The 16,573-nt window shown below is 46.7% G+C and overlaps 2 protein-coding genes across 4 annotated transcripts; both read left to right on the top strand.

Annotated features, from left to right (window-relative positions):
* Nucleotides 1-3,209: 3,209 nt before the first annotated feature.
* Nucleotides 3,210-8,928, top strand: LOC120641374 (kinesin-like protein KIN-7F). The gene is made up of 14 exons (XM_039917458.1): nt 3,210-3,568; nt 4,178-4,488; nt 5,035-5,124; nt 5,226-5,326; nt 5,428-5,541; nt 5,640-5,721; nt 5,800-5,867; nt 5,982-6,047; nt 6,125-6,249; nt 6,381-6,708; nt 6,877-6,984; nt 7,074-7,937; nt 8,108-8,424; nt 8,506-8,928. Exons 2-14 carry the CDS (start codon nt 4,245-4,247, stop codon nt 8,828-8,830), a joined length of 2,832 nt encoding a protein of 943 aa, XP_039773392.1. The 5' UTR covers nt 3,210-3,568; nt 4,178-4,244; the 3' UTR covers nt 8,831-8,928.
* Nucleotides 8,929-11,248: 2,320 nt separating this feature from the next.
* Nucleotides 11,249-15,603, top strand: LOC120641375 (autophagy-related protein 13a-like). 3 transcript variants are annotated; one of them, XR_005662246.1, is made up of 4 exons: nt 11,249-12,673; nt 13,607-13,734; nt 14,819-15,194; nt 15,269-15,603. XR_005662246.1 is itself a non-coding variant. In XM_039917459.1 (3 exons), exons 1-3 carry the CDS (start codon nt 11,594-11,596, stop codon nt 15,111-15,113), a joined length of 1,503 nt encoding a protein of 500 aa, XP_039773393.1. In that variant the 5' UTR covers nt 11,252-11,593; the 3' UTR covers nt 15,114-15,603. The 3 variants fall into 3 exon arrangements, 1 of the variants encoding a protein (XP_039773393.1); XR_005662247.1 differs by having other exon boundaries at nt 11,250-12,673; nt 15,274-15,603; XM_039917459.1 differs by having other exon boundaries at nt 11,252-12,673; nt 14,819-15,603.
* The last annotated feature ends 970 nt before the right edge of the window (nt 15,604-16,573 follow it).

Genomic DNA, 16,573 nt, shown 5'->3' with positions numbered 1-16,573 from the left:
ATTGTGGTGTTATGATTGGGATGCCAGCTGGACTAACTTGCTTTCACTTGTGGTACATTGTTTGCGTAGGTCCTATATTTATAAATTATTTTCATAAAGGTGCAAGATAACAGAGAAGTAGTTTTATCTATCTTATACCGAACTCTGGTCAACAAAGAAGGAATTTTAAGCACATTACCTCGTTGTGAAGCAACTATCAAACGCGCCTTCCATGGCATGGATACAAATGCAAGCTAGATCCCATGTTCCCAAAAATTCGCTTGTGCATCGAGCAACTATGGGTGATGAAAACCGTCAATACTCAATAACATTGCACGTTTGGCTAGCGATTTGGCTGTGCTGCCAGGGAAATCAAGCAAAACCCTGGTAGCTGGTACCTCAAAGTTTCGGCGTTACGAACCTAAGTGAAGTGACTTTTTTTTTCCTTCTGAAATTGCGACGGATTGAAGAGGTCGTCGGTTTGTCGCCTCAGCCCAGCGCCCGTCCGGGGCTACCGACAAAATCGCGCGCACCTGGGCGGGGCGAGGTTCCTCCTGCCGGCGCGCGCCGGGTTCGCTTCGCACCAAGCGGGAGAAAGCACGCACGCGGCTCTCGTCAGTCTGACGCAGAGGAAGACACAGCAACATCTCTGATTCTCTGTGCAGTGTGCACAGCGCGACGAGTTGTTTTCTCTTAAAATAAAGCTTCAATTAAGTATCTTTGTTCTTTTGAGTTCTTTGAGTTTCCTAGTTTTGTTATGTAATCAAACTTTGTATGATCTTGCTTGCTTCCTCTTTTAAATGATATAGCTGTTTCCTTCAAAACACAAAAAAAAGTCTAAATTACTCCCCTCAACTATAACCAAAGTCTGAATAACCTCCTAAACTATCGTTTTATTTTACACCAAAACTATGAATTTTAGTTCAAATTATCTCCTAATAAAATTTGTCTTTTTCATTTCTCCATGCATAGGTGGAGTTTTAAGTTGAAATTTTATAAGATAATATTACACACCATAGTGCATGTTAGAAAAAATGCATCATAATTTTTTATCATTATTTTGATAGATTAGAATATTTAATAATAAATTAATTATTAGAGTTCAAAATTATATGAAAACTAATGAGAAAAAATAAAAATTATAAATTAATTTAGACTTTGGCTATAGTTGAGGGTAGTAAATTGAACTTTTTCAAAATAAAGCTTCAGACTAAGATTTCTCGGGCAGTGTTAGTTGTGTTTAGAAAGAGATTTAGGTAGTGCATTGCTGCATACGCAGAACACAATTATTGGTGTCCGGTGGTAGCTTGACTCGCTGCAGTGATTTTGTTAGGAAAGCTGCGCAGGCAGCAGTTGACAGGCCGAGCGAGAGCGGAATGATTGAACGAGTGCATGCATGATCACCAAAAAAAAAAAAAAAAACTTGGTCACTGAGTGGACAGTGCTCGCATGAGCAACCCGGTACGGTGGCAGCTGCGACAGGTTAATTTTACCATGATGAGTAGTCTGTGTCGTGGTAAAAGCTGTAGTAGTGCTCACGTACATGACGGCCGGCTTCTGCACGAAACATGTTTTGGTGCCCAGACTTCGTTCAGTTCCAAACTACGAGTATATGTTGATACTCATTTCCGTTAAGGTATGTAGCTTGTTTAAGGACGAGTTATGTGCTGAATCGCCATTCTGGTATCAAAGCACTTACCCTGCATGCAAAATCTTTTCGAATAGGAGATGTACTCTGCCGCATGCTGACGTTCAATTCGAATTAACCAATCAGCACCATGTACCCTTCTCACACAAATCAGTCGCCTGTCGCTTCCCTTTTACCGTGTCAAAAACACACGGGCTCAAAAGAGTGCTTTGATTAGAGTTGAAGCTAAGCATGCACGCTCGGCGTCAATCAGCACCGCCTCCTCTCCTCTCCTCTCCTCTCCTCTCAGGACGGTAGCTTTATTTCAACATCGCGCACACAGGACTGCAGGACGACAGCGCAGAAAGAATCAAAAGCTAATGTGTACTCGCAAAATTTTATTGCGCCAACATGTCAACTTGTCGATCGATTATGGCGCACCAGCGCGGATTCCATTCTGGATGCACGAATTGCCGCTCGCCAAAGAAGCAGAATCTCAAATGATTTGGGAATTTTTGAAGTCCCTTGGATGCTTGGAGCGCGCGCCCTCTGGCACTCTGCGGTTCGCTGGCACCGGAGGAAAAGAATTCTCGGCACATGTTTTTACTGCCAAAGTACGCCCACTGGACCCGGGTGAAAAAGAACAGAAATTTCTTGATCTGGAACGAGGACAGGGACTGCGTCAAGTATCTCGTCTTTCTTTCAGTGAAAAAAAAGCATATGTAATCCCTTAATTGTCTCGGAATAGCAAATACACCCCTGGCCATTTGGCCAAGGTATTTCGTCTTTCTTTCAGTGAAAGGAAAAACAGATGTTAACCCATGCATAGGAACCATCGACGCGATCGAACACCGAATTATTTTTTTGTCCCCCGACCGAGACGACCGCGAGAAGTGGCTGCATTCTGGCTCGCGGTGATTGATCGAAGCGCTTGTCGCCTCCGTTGTCCGCACCCGCGGTGCCGGCCGCGGCAACCGACGGAGCCGCGCGCACCTGGCCGCAGGCGCCCGGCCGGGAGTCCGGGTCGTCGCCTCGTCGGACTGCCTTGCTGTGCGCGGCCCACTGCTGCCTGCTGGTTTTTTCTGTGAGCAGTTGCGCTCGCACCGTACGCGCACACACGCTGCGCGAGATGCAAGTGGATGCGTTTGCAAAAGTGAAAAAAAGTCGATGGCAAATCGATGCCCGGCTGAACGAGCGACACACCTCGAGCGAAACCCAAGTAACCTGCAGCTACCCACGAAATAGCATTTGCTTTACCACCAAGGCAGTGTAACCGCCGGTCCCATCAGCCTGAATCTTCACCCTTTTCTCCGTCCTGGTGATCAACCCAGGCCGATTATCATCATAAACCACATCCTATCCTATCCACTAGCCGCAAATCTGCTTGGGCAAGACACCTGCATGATGTGCCACTGGGATCTGGAGGCTGGAGCACCGAGCACAGGGGAATTGCAAGTTCGAAGCAGCCGCAATACCGTTGGGAGCCGAGGGGCCTGCGCGCAAAACGTGCGGCGAAGTAGGCGGTAGAAAAAGTAAAAAAAAATAGTTTTCAAAAAAAAAAGTCAAAAAACAGGGGGGAAATCAACGGTCCCCTCTCCGTGCGGTGTGGGGCAACGGGTAAAAGGTAAAAGGCAGCAGGCGAGGAAAAGGAGGACGGGGAGGACGGAAAGGCTAGCCGCCGTCCTGTGCGATCCTCCCAAGCGGACACGACCAGATCGTGGGGGAGGTGGGTGCTCGCCCTCGCCGCGGGGTGCCTTGGCCTGCCCTGGCGTGCTTCCGCTTCCCCTCGCTCGCTCGCTCGCTTCCCCAACCGCCAGTGCCAAATCCTCTTCCCGATTCTCCTTCCCGAGAAAACACTCCGCAGCCCAAGCAATCAGAGCTCGGCCCCTGGCCGCCATGGCCGCCGCTGCAGAGCTCAGCACCCACGCCGTCGGCGGCGCCACGGGCCCGTCTCTGGGCCTGGTAAATTTCACTCCTCCCACTTACTACCAGCTCCCGCGTCGCCGTCGCTTGAGCATTACAGGTTCGCCGGGGTGATTGCGATCTAGCACTAGCTTGGTGGCGCAGCGATGACTGGTGGATGACTGGTGAGGCGACGAGAGGGCTAAATTACCATGTGCTCGGCGATCCTGTTCCCGTCGGTGGGATCGTAGAAAATGGCCGGCTGCCTCGCCGCCGCCGTTCTCGGGAAGCAGGAAGGGTCAGCACATTGCCATGAGTGGGCTACGCTGGTAGATTCGAGGCTCCTCGCCGTCCACGGCCTAATCAGTGTGATTCCGATGTACGAGTGGGCGACACGCTAACCACCATCCTAATCAGCTGCAGCAGGGGGCCCCGCGACCGCGAGGAGTGCCCCCGCCCGCCGGTGCCGCCTCCGCTGCGTCCACCTACTAGAGCAACTACCTGCCCGCCCGGCAGCGTCGCTAGCTAGCTCCGCTCCCCTGTTCCAGATCACTCGAGTAGGGCGGGCGGGGGCGCTCGAGTTCCCCTTTCAGTTGCTTTCGTTGGCTTTTTGTTTGTTTCCGATGTGGGTGCGCTTGCCTGTCGCTTATAATGCTGTGATCTTGGCAGATGGTGTAGGGGCCAGGGGAAGGGGGGAGAGGGGAAGTGAGGGAGGAGAGGAGAGGGGGAGGGAGAAATGGGGGCGATCGGAGGTGACGCGCCGGTGCAATGGGACAAGGTGGACGGGGCCGAGGTGGCCAATGGTGGCGGCGGTGCGGCAAGGCTGGAGAAGATACTGGTCTCGGTGAGGCTCAGGCCGCTGAGCGACAAGGAGACTGCAAAGGGGGACCAGGCAGAGTGGGAGTGCATCAACGACACTACCATCATCTCCCGGAGCACATTCCCAGACCGGCCGACTGCTCCGACTGCATATTCATTTGGTTAGTAGTTCTCGAATCTGGCCCCCTTTGTTATGAAATTACAGTTCTCTATTCGTTTATTTTGGTCTTTCGCTCTTTCTGTATGCATGCTTTGTTAGCTCTGCAAGTTTTCCTCAGAAACTGGCTGTCCAATTGGTAAATTCACATACCAATTTTCAGCTGTATTTAGGAGAAGGCATTGTTCGAAATTTTGATATCTGTCTGAACTCCGTTCTGAGATCATCAATTGTCTATTGCGACATATACTCAACTAAGCTGAGTAATGATCTGACAACAACAGCAACTTGAAGCAACTCTTTAGGTGCAGCATGAATCTCCCTTAAGAAGCTACCATAAAGAAACTCCCCTGAAATTGAACCAAGTCACTAACGTTTACAAATTAACCTGGATGATCTTGTCTAGCGGACAGATTTTCATCTCACTATAGTACAGATTGTCAGTGAGGGGCTTTAGTTTGCTCTTTTCACAAGTATGCATTACAAAATTCTCTTACTTTCCAGCTATGTCCTGGTGCAGCTTCTTTGACACAATTCTGTTCCTTCACAGATAGGGTATTCCGTTCTGACTGCAATACCAAAGAAGTATACGAGGAAGGGGCCAAGGCAGTCGCCCTCTCTGTAGTTAGTGGTATTAACTGTAAGTCCATGCTCCCTATCTTACTCTGATTTATTTAAATCAAGGTACTCCATGAACTCACTAAAATGTGTTTTCTTTTACCCTTTATTTGCCTGTAATAGCAAGTGTGTTTGCGTATGGTCAAACAAGTAGTGGAAAGACATACACCATGACTGGAATAACGGAACATACAGCTGCAGATATATATGATTACATTGCCAAGGTAAATGAAGAATTCTTCCTAGTGTTTTATTAGTTCATAACAGGGCTTAAAATTCTTCTTTGTTCTGGATTGTGAACTGATAAGCATGCCTTTTTTTACAGCATGAGGAGAGAGCATTTGTATTGAAATTTTCAGCAATTGAAATATATAATGAAGTTGTAAGGGATCTTCTTACTGCTGAAAGCACATCTCTTAGGCTTTGGGACGATGCGGAGGTCAGAGCAGCACTTACCTTTATTTAAAAGAGGGGGTGCTAAAAAAGTATCCTGCTGTGCCCGTACACTGATAATAGTTTGATGTGTGTATTCTACAGAAGGGAACATATGTAGAAAACCTTACTGAGGTTATCTTGAGGGACTCACACCACCTTAAAGAACTTATTTCTGTGTGTGAAGGTGGGTACTATTTGTAGTTCATTTAATATATAATTGGTGATTACTGTCTTCTCAGTGTATTTTGTGTGATTGTACCAGCTCAAAGGAGAACTGGGGAGACATACTTAAACGAAAACAGCTCCAGATCACATCAAATACTTAAGCTGGTTTGCCTTCTAATTGATTGCATGTAGAAATAGAAGGAAAAGGGCTTAGGCAGATTTGTGCAAAGATAGTTGCTGCCTAATTTCATCATTTATTACTTGTTTTGATTCTTTCAGACTATTGAAAGTTCTGCTCGCGAGTTTGTGGGTAAGGACAAGTCAACTACACTTGTTGCTAGTGTGGTAAGAACTAATATTTCGCTCATATTTCTTTCATATCATAAAATGGGAAGTGTAATCATGTTTTGTTGTCTGTGCAGAACTTTGTTGATTTAGCTGGAAGTGAACGTGCATCTCAGGCATTATCAGCTGGTACTAGGCTGAAGGAAGGTTGTCATATTAATAGAAGTCTACTTACCCTGGGAACTGTCATACGGAAACTAAGGTTACAACCATAACTCAACGTTTTGCACTGTCTTGGTTCTAGTTTAGTCTGCTCCTCGTAGGATGGAAGCCTTGTTTATTTCTTTGGAGCATCAGATCATTTTCATACTTTAACTGTTTTCATTTATGCAGCAAGGTAAGAAATGGGCACATACCTTACCGAGATTCAAAGCTCACACGCATATTACAGCCTTCTCTGGGAGGCAATGCAAGAACAGCAATTATTTGTACAATGAGCCCAGCTCGAAGCCATATGGAACAGTCAAGAAATACTCTGTTGTTTGCAAGTTGTGCAAAGGAAGTGGTCACAAATGCCCAGGTCAATGTGGTTATGTCTGATAAAGCACTAGTTAAGCAATTGCAAAGAGAACTTGCAAGGTTGGAGAGTGAATTGCGATGCCCAGCTTCATATTCCGGCCTTGAAACATTGGTGAAGGAAAAGGACAACCAAATTCGAAAGGTAACTGCTACTTCTGACTGTTTTTTCCGCTTCTACTCATTTCAGTATTTCTTTGTACACGAAGTAACTCAAAAGCCATAGTGAACTATTACCATTTCAGTTGCTTTAAGTGCCAAAATAGGACAACTTCCTTACCTCCACAAAGGTTTCATGTGTTCTTCTTTGCAGATGGAGAAAGAAATTAAGGAATTGAAGTTACAACGTGATCTTGCTCAATCAAGACTGCAAGATTTGCTCCAGGTTGTTGGAGATAACCATGGTTCGAAGCACCCTGTGGTACATGCACTTTACTGCTTTCTACTCTAGTTCACTAGTCTTAGTTGTCGCTCATAACAAAAGATATTTTTATCTCTGCACAAATATAGGCTTCTGGAAGAAACTTTACTTTCGATGTTCCTCAGCCATGTGAGGATGAGCAATCAACAGCATCAGAAGTTGTCAGCAGTGCCCAAAATGTTAGGTTTCAAGGACGACAGATAGCACAAAGGGATCATAGGTCGCAGCAATCTGAAAATAATGCGCAGTTACCTCTTGGCTATTCAGTCTGCAGTCCTCCATTCAGTGGGATGCCCCCAACTAATGGCAGAGATGATCGCTCTCAAGTATCAAATGAAGATTCAGAGGATCTTTGCAAAGAAGTCAGGTGTATAGAGACAAATGAAACAGAAGAAAATGAATGTTTAGAGTCGTCGGCTATGGGAAGCAATAGTCTGCAAGATTCGAATGTGGGTTCTAGTATGCATGGGAATAATGATCCAAATCCATCTGTGAATTCTAGACAGCATGATGTATCTCCTGTTACCCTAGAACAACATTTGGAGAATGTCAAAAAACCATTTGCCGCTCTTGTCATGGATCTGGGATCCTCTACACGTAACTCGTCAAGCTCAAAAGTAATTGGCAGAAGTAGGAGCTGTAGGTCTTTGATGGGTTCTACTCTGTTCGAAGACTTGGAGAAGGAAGATTGCACCCCTCCAAGCAGAAGTTTCATGGACCACCCAGGGAGACCTGAAGGGTGTCAAAGAAGGGTATCTGCACTAAACTACGACGAAGAGAGTGAAATTTTATCAAGGGCAGGGTCAATGCTTTCTGAAATTACCACTGCAAGGGATGGACTCAAGGCAAACGGCTCTGTTGCTGGTGACACAGAATTTGCTGGCATAGGTGAATTTGTGGCGGAGCTAAAAGAAATGGCCCAGGTTCAGTATCAGAAGCAACGTGGTGATCAGGTGCGTAACTGGAAATGTTTTTGTGCTCATGCTGACTCGACTTATTTAACTATTTCAACTTCCATAACATTCAGAACGCAGCTATTATCCTACAGTTTTAATTAGCTGACATGATGTTTTACTTACCATAATTTGATTTCTACTCATTAGAATAATGTAATGATTCTCAGGGTGAGAATGGAGAATTAGCAGAAGGGACCATAAGGAGTGTGGGACTAGATCCGATAATGGACGCTTTGCAATCACCCTCACGCTGGCCGTTGGAATTTGAGAAGAAACAGCAAGAGATCATTGACCTGTGGCATGGATGCAACGTTTCCTTGGTCCACAGGACTTACTTCTTCTTGCTGTTTAAAGGGGACCCAGCCGACGCGATCTACATGGAAGTAGAGCTTAGGAGGCTATCATTCCTCAAAGATACATACTCTAATGGAAGCATGGGACGTAATGTGGTAGCAGCCGGCCTGAACACTTCTCTGGTTTCAAGGTAACTCATCTTCACCATATTTCGCACAACTTTGCTCCGTCGCATCAATCGAACTCAATGGCCTGCTATGCACTCATGCAGCGCAAAGAAGCTGCAACGGGAGAGGGAGATGCTCTGCCGGCAGATGCAGAAGCGGCTGACGATCCCGGAACGGGAGAGCATGTACACCAAGTGGGGGGTCTCGCTGTCCTCCAAGAGGAGACGGCTGCAGGTGGCTCGTCGCCTTTGGACCGAGACCAAGGACCTGGAGCATGTCAGGGAGAGCGCGTCCCTCGTCGCCAGGCTGATCGGGCTCCTGGAGCCCGGGAAGGCCCTGAGGGAGATGTTTGGACTCAGCTTCGCGCCGCAGCAGTTCACCCGGAGATCGCACAATAGCTGGCGATATGGCCGTTCTGCTCTGGACTGATCGAACTGCTGACAAAAAAGATGTTCCTTTTTTCCTTTTGTGTACTGGATTGGTGTTGCCCTCTTGGAAATAGGAATTCGTGGACTTTTTTTTTGTGACGAGTCGTGCTATGGATCGCGAGGAAATTTCGGAGAAATCGAGTCGAATCTAAGATTAAATAAAAGAAACAAAGAACGGAACCACTGTTTCTTGTCGAGATGCCGTTGGGTAGAAAACGGGGTCACCCGTGCCCATACCCACTAATCACCCATACCCAAATTACCCATCCCCAAATACTATGGATAATGCCCGGTGGGCATGGGTAACCCATGAGTAACTGCGCTTCAAAAATCAAAACAAGTCTGGACCTGCTGGATGGCCTCAACCGATCGCTGCTCGTGCTCGTTCTTATCCACGCCCCGTGGGCCGTTCCCCCTGCCCACCATGGCCTCTTTGACCGCGGCCCACACCATGGCGTCGACGAAGGGGGTCTCCTTGAGAACTTCAATATGCAGTAGAGCCCAGAACCTCTCTACATCTATTTGTCACATAACCTTTGATAAATGCTACGAGTAACTTTACAACAAGAACGTCTGAGAACTTCCAAGTTTGACTTGTGTATCCGTCAAAAAAAAGTTTGACTTGTGCTAAAAAAAAGTGATGCTCTGTATTGTTAATCGAACCATGTGAGCAGTGATCTGGTGGTCCTGCTGCACTACATGTGGACGGGGAGTGCGTTCCCTCCGTGAAACTCTAAAAAGGAAGAAGCTGTTACTAGCCTCCAGAATTCTAGCATGTCAGACACTCAGACTGGGTGGTGCTCATGGTCGATACACACCCACGTGCGCAGTGAGCTGTTCTGAACTTGACAACTCGTTGTGATCTCCCCGGGATCAGATAAAGGACGCGGACGCGGTGAAAGGCATAGAACATGACTTCATTGGAATGTTGTCCAGACAAGTAAAATGGTTGGTAACTGCAGCCTGACATGTCGCTTATCCCATGACAACTTATCCCTCTTTTCTACATTGGTAGGCTGTTTTATAATGCTGGACGACAAAGAAGGGAATCAGCACTGAACTTGGTGTGGTTACGGCGGTGTGAAAGACAATCCTGCGGCCGTCTATTATATGCGTAAGTGCACTGCATTTTCGTCACTCCAGGTCGTTGTTTCTTGCAGGTGCAAGTGAACGATTAATTCGATCATGACGCAGTCAAGCAGATCACTCCATTGGCGTCCTACCAACAGGGCAGTTGTTTCATTCAGGCGCCGACGGGTAGTTTCAGCGTAGTTGATCATGCATCCATTCATGTCCTCAAACGCTTGCTGATGGAAAAGCTCCTTGCCCACCGGCTGAGTCATATGCATTTGCTTTCAGGGAAGGTTTTTCAGGCTGATGTATCGGTTGAGCAGCAATCATCAATCGGAACCTTGTTTTGTCAAAGATGTACTCCTACCTACGCAGGAGAGAGAATCTCCTTGCAGAAAGGAAGATGTGATAGAATTAAAAAAGGAATAGCAGGGATCGCCAATCCTTCATTAGGAAAAAACAAGAAGAAGTTGTGCTGAAAAGAAAAAATAGGCGCTGACAGAATCTACGGAGCATCCCACAAAGGGCCCAAAAAGCATCATAGTTTCATCTGCATCAACTCTTTGTTGTCGCGGAAAGAAGAAAAATCGAACAACGTAGTAAAGATCGAAAGACTGCACGGCACCTCCGTCTTACGCTACTGAAGAGACAGGCGCAATTCTCTAATGGCAAGCCAATCATTTTTTTTTCGAAACACAAGCCAACCATCTTATCTTCTTCTTCGTTAAAATAAAATAGAAAACAATAGTACGGATCGAGCCTTTCATGTGCATGTCAAGTTTAGTTAATTCTCGGATCCCGAATACTCAGGTTAGGGTATCAATACGGATTAGAATATTTGTAATCCGTAAATATTTGTAAAATATATAGTATTTCAAATATATTATGTACCATAAAGTGATTTCATGATGCACCTAGCATTACTTTGTGTTGTAAACCTGTAGTTTTTTTTATGGTCAGAGTTAAAAAATTTACTTCGAATATATCTAAATAGTCTTTATTGTCGGTGTAGTAGTAATAGAAGTATCTAGGAAAGAAACGTGTACAGTGTAGAGACAAAACAAGAATTAAATGACCATGTCGCTTTGTTTTTCGTTTGAATTTTCTGTCCAGGACATGAAAAAAGAAATACAGAAAAACAAATAAAAGGCGAAATTAGTGGTTGACAAGCTCATCGGTCCCCTGGAATCGAAGGACCACTGCACTACTAACCCAGAAGTGAAACCTCTCACAGCAATCGCATTCGACCAAAAAGGATTTAATTTAGTTAATGATGATGATTGGCATCTTAAATTTTTGAAAATCGCATGTATCATCGCGTAGAGTCCCCGGGTTCGTCTTCACCGCCATGATAATCCCATCGTGACGACACCAAACAGCGACGTATTAACCCAAACCCAGCGCGGAGCCAGCGATCCTTTTAATCCCCCCTGCCTGCAGATAAACAACCTCCTCTCCCCACCCAAATCCCCAACTCCTCCAATCTCTCCTCTCATCTCCTGTCAGCGGCGCACGGATCCTTCGATCGGTCCGATCCAGGCACCCGCCCAGGCCGATCGCAAGCGGATCGGATTTATGCAGTCTTACTGCCGCGAGCGCCAGCCATGCCGCGCGGCAGCAGCTTGCGCCAGAGCTTGAACGCGGAGGAGGGGCCGGGCGGCGCTCGGGCGGTTCGGGTTCGGCGTCGCCGGCAATGTCCGGGATGTCCGACTCCGCGGGGGGCGGACGCGCCGGCGCGGAGCTGATGGTCGAGCAGTTCCACCTCAAGGTGCTCCACGCCGTCCTCGCCGTGCGCACGCCGCGCCCGCTCGCCGCCGCCGCCGCGGCGCCGGCGGCGGCTTCGGCGTTCCGGCGGAGGGACAGGTGGTTCCACCTCCCGCTGCACGACCCGCCGCCGCCGCCCGAGGCGGCCGACCGCCTGGAGCCGCTGGCCCCCGGGGAGCCGCTCGTGGTGGACGTCCTGCTGTCCCCCGCCGGCGTTGGAGCGGGACCGGGAGGGGAGGTGGTGGAGAGGTGGACGGTGGCGTGCGAGCCCTGGCCGGACGCCGCGGGCGGCGAGGAGGTGGCCGTGAACCGGGCCTACAAGCACTGCTTCACGCTGCTCAGGTCGGTGTACGCCGTGCTCCGCGTCCTCCCGGCGTACCGCGTCTTCCGCCTCCTCTGCGCCAACCACTCCTACAACTACGAGATGGTCCACCGCGTCGACACCTTCGCCGAGCCCTTCTCACGCGCCCAGGAGGCCGCCTTGCGCTCCCACCGCTTCGTCCCCGTCGAGACCCAGCTCGGCCGCCTCGTCGTCTCCGTCCAGTACCTCCCCAGCCTTGCCTCCTTCAACCTCGAGATCACTTCCCTTTCGCCCTCCAAGATAATCCCCGACTACGTCGGCAGCCCAGCCGCTGAGCCCATGCGCGCCTTCCCGGCCTCGCTTACCGAAGCCACCGGCTCCGCCTTCCCATCGTCCTATCAGCTGCAGCGCCCGCACAGCTGGGCTCCGCCTGTCTTCTGGCCGCACACGCCGGCACAGCAGGTGTTTTACGCCTCACCCACGCCCTCGCCGCCCCACTTTCCAGGTGGGTACCTGCAGAAGCGTCTCACTAGGGGGGAATCAGCGCCAATGCCAATACCACAGGTGGGTGAGAGGAGGAGCCCTGTGCACCGCCAGAACACGCTGCCACCGCCATCTCCAAGAAGAGGAGACATGGGGACAGCAAGTGCTCAAGAGTCTCCGTCAGAGATCGGCCGGTTGATTGGGAGGTTGTCACCCAGACACAAGGTGATTCATAACTCTACTTCTACTGATCTGCATATGCTCAGCTGTATCGATAATTATTTGTGAACGTCAATTATTCAGAGTTTATTTGATTGAATCTTTCTGGCCAGGAGAGCTTTGAAACTGACACCAAATTCATCTAGGATACCTGAAGCCCTGACCTAGAATTACATGTTTATGTGTTGGAATCTGAGTAGATAAGGCACTAATTATCATCTTACAATCTTTGCTCTTTAGTTACTACATTTAGTTTAACAGGTTCATATTTTGCATCCTCAGTTCACCATTTCATATTCTAGAGCAAGGTGGAGCAGAAATATGCAGTCAACAGATATAAATAGGGGTTATTCAGAGCCCAAGAATCACAACTACAGCTATTCACATGAACCAATTTAAATTCAGGCCTAATCTTTTAGATCTATGTTTCTTGCTGAGTTTATTTACCAAACTTCACTCAGTTACCATGTTTGATGGAAATTTTTATGGCACATACAAAGATACCTAATCTTGTATTGAGCCAATAACCTATATCAAGATACTCAATTTATCTCATTTTATGCATGTTGCCAGAAACTGCTTTGGATTGTGAACAAGTTCCACTGATCCTTGCTGTGAGCAAAGTATTTGTAAAACTTCATCTTTGTAATATTACTATATTAGTTGAACAATGAAGCAATGGCTAATAATTTGGTGATTTTCTGAGTGCATCAAAACCAGTTTTGGATGATAGTCTAGATTCTGGATCTTCTCTTCTATTTTCTGGGTGATTTTCTGTCTTGGCACTTCTTCTGTACTGTACTGGCTTAAATTTACTCTATGCTTTCTACTAAATCTTAATTATAAATTGAAATAGCTTTCAGCAAGCTTGGCTTCCGATTGTATCATGTTAATTAAGCTGATCTGTTACTCTCCATTGGCACTGGTTGCTGCGTCCAGGGCAAGGACAACAAAGATGAATCTGGCAGGTTCTCTGCACTCTCCTCATGTGATTCCCCTCGGCAAGACGATCTGGAGGATTATCCTTTTTTCGTGGATGATGTTGATCCCCCGGTCTCCAAACCTGGGTATGTTTAAAATAATATCTTTTCTAGATCATTTTGCTATTTGTTTTTCACAAATTCAACCCTAGTGGCTTTATCTGGTCCGGACTAAAAGAACATAGAATGAAATATTATACCATTTGTGTGCTCAGTAGGCAGTAGCACAGTTGCAACTTCCTTGCATTATATAGATAGGTCGACTACTGTCATTTGGTAGCACACTAGTGCATTGGATAAACGAATTTCATTGAGTATTCTGTCAACAACAGAAAGCCTTTTAGTCCAAATAAAGTTGGGGCAGGCTTTTGTGGAAATTACAAGATTGAGCAAAATTAGCCAACCACTCATGGATCTAACTGGTAAATAATGTTAGAGCTATATACTTGACTGATGTGCAGGCATTCAGCTCTTTTACGCATACACATGAATGATCCTGTCAAAATTCTGTACATGATCAATTTGTTGTTTACTATGAGGATTTAAAGACCTTGGCACTACCAAACTGCATAGAGTAGTTAATAAGTAATGTTTTTATTAGTGTACATAATATAATATTGGAAATCAGCCATCAGTAGTAGAACAATTAATTGGCAATTAGTTTGGGCCTGCAACTGAAAGCTTTTGTTCCGTTGCTGTAACTATGACGAACGCATCCTAGATGGCCTTGCACCCAAGTGGCGTGTCCACAGTAGCACCACAAGCTTTTGTTATGGCTATTGGCTAGTGATCATGAATCATGACTATGTATTGGCAAATTTTGCAATACAGCGCTATTTGGTGCACCGCCACCGCGCAACACTCGTTGCTCGATAATCTGTCATATTTATTCTTAGCAAGATGTTACTCAGTCGACTTGTTAGCATCAGGCAGTCCCTTTTGACAGCTCCCCGCATCAACCAGAGTTTCAGTTGTGCAGTAAATAATACGGCCTTATCTTTATATACCCGTTTCCCTGGTCAATCAACAAAACAATGCTATCTAATTTGTTTGTCAAGAAATACACCTTATAATCCAATGGCAATGCTTTGGTGTTGACTGACCACCTATCAATATTATTTCCACTGTCGAGTTTCTTAGGAATCTAATTTTTTCTCTGTGAATTATACAGGAGCAGTGATGGGAAGGAAACAAGTGATCAGGCATGTTCGTTGTCTCATAAATCTCAAGATGCACAAGTTGGTTCTCTAGTCTACCTGCTGAGAAACGCTCCTCCGCTGCGAGATCATCCTAGCTATTCATTACAAACATCAAGGGCTGAGTCCAGCCAAGCAGCCTCAGCAAGCTCCGCCCCGTCCCGAAGGACATCTGATGCACTTGAGGAGCTCCAGGCCTTCAAAGAGATAAGGGAGCGACTGCAGTGCAGGGGCAGCGCAAAACATCAAGAACCACCAGGGAAACCATAGCCACCATTCTTTCCCTTGTTTCTCTTAACATCACCTCTGATAAGAGACCCCAAAAGGGCAAACCACAGTACAGGATGCACGGTGAGCTAAGCCAACTTGTTCTGTTGAGGTGCTCATGTATATATGACTGCTGAAATTGATGCTTTTGGTTGAAGAGAAGGAACCAGCTTCAATCTATTTCAGCGACAGTTTCACCCACTCATCGTTCTTAAATGGTGAGGGCCATGATCTGCCGCTGTTCAGACTCTTTTGTGTATATGGGAGGCGAAGCTGATACGCGTAGGTGAGAGGGAGCCTGTGATGGATGAATTGCTCTAGTGTGTGCGTTTGCGTGTGTAAATTATGTAACTGCTCGGAACCAAGTGTTCAGGGGACACCAATCTTTGAAGAATTGCTCGTGCTTCAGAAGACTAGTTTTCTTTCATCCTTCTGTATGATCTGGAAAGTTATGGATTGGCTGTCTGCATTAGTTAAAGAGGATTAGATATAATCGTGTGTTTATCTTTTTTTCCTGTCTTAATACAATGGCATGAAGGAGTTCAAGAAACTAAAAAGCCTTTTGCCGTTGGTTCACAGTCCAGAGAACCAGGTTTGAGGAAACACAAGGCGAGAATTTTAGAAAAAGGAGATCGGATTTATTTCATTTATACTCCTATATGTTCTTCGACAAACGCACTAGTCTCTCTCGCCGTTTTTTTTTTTATAATCCCATAGGCAAGCTTTATTGATTGAATAAGGTTACATCGTTCGCTGACATAGGTAAATTAAAATTAGGGGGCTCATTGTCCCACATACAGTTTTCATTTAAGATCATAGCTTGCCTAGCTAGAGCATGTGCTACCTGATTTGCATCCCTGCTCACATGTTCTATAGAAATCTTCTGGAAACCCCTCCACACAGTATTGCATTCATCATATATTGCCGCTGCTGAGTTTGCCGTACATCCCCCATTGCTCATGATTTCAGTTACTTCCATACAGTCGGACTGGATGATAATGTGATTTCCACCAATCTGTTGGGCTAGCATCAGACCATCCTTTAGAGCAAAAGCTTCCGCCATTGGAGTATCAACTAAGTGAGGGATGTATCTACTTGCTGCAGCGATCATACCCCCCGAGCAGTCTCTGATTATTACACCTGTACTCCCACTGCCTCTATTTTCATCATAAGATGCATCTACATTCACCATTAGAAAATCCTCTGGGGGCTTTCTCCATCCCTGGCGAATCTGTGTTACCATCCCTGCTGCCTGTTTGTAGTTCTTTGTCAGTGAGACAATAGAGAGACCTGATCTTGCCGGACGCTGAACAGACTCTCCATGTACTATTTGCCTTCTCTCCCACCATAAGAACCAGCCGCCTGTCAGGATGAGCTCGGCGAGTCCCACATCCAAACCTTGAACTAGTTCTTCTCCTCTTATCACTTCTTCTAGCACAATGGATCCCGGTCGGTCTACTATG

Source organism: Panicum virgatum, chromosome 7K (assembly GCF_016808335.1).
Source record: "Panicum virgatum strain AP13 chromosome 7K, P.virgatum_v5, whole genome shotgun sequence".
NCBI lineage: Eukaryota > Viridiplantae > Streptophyta > Magnoliopsida > Poales > Poaceae > Panicum > Panicum virgatum.
This window is presented reverse-complemented; position numbering and strand designations above follow the sequence as displayed.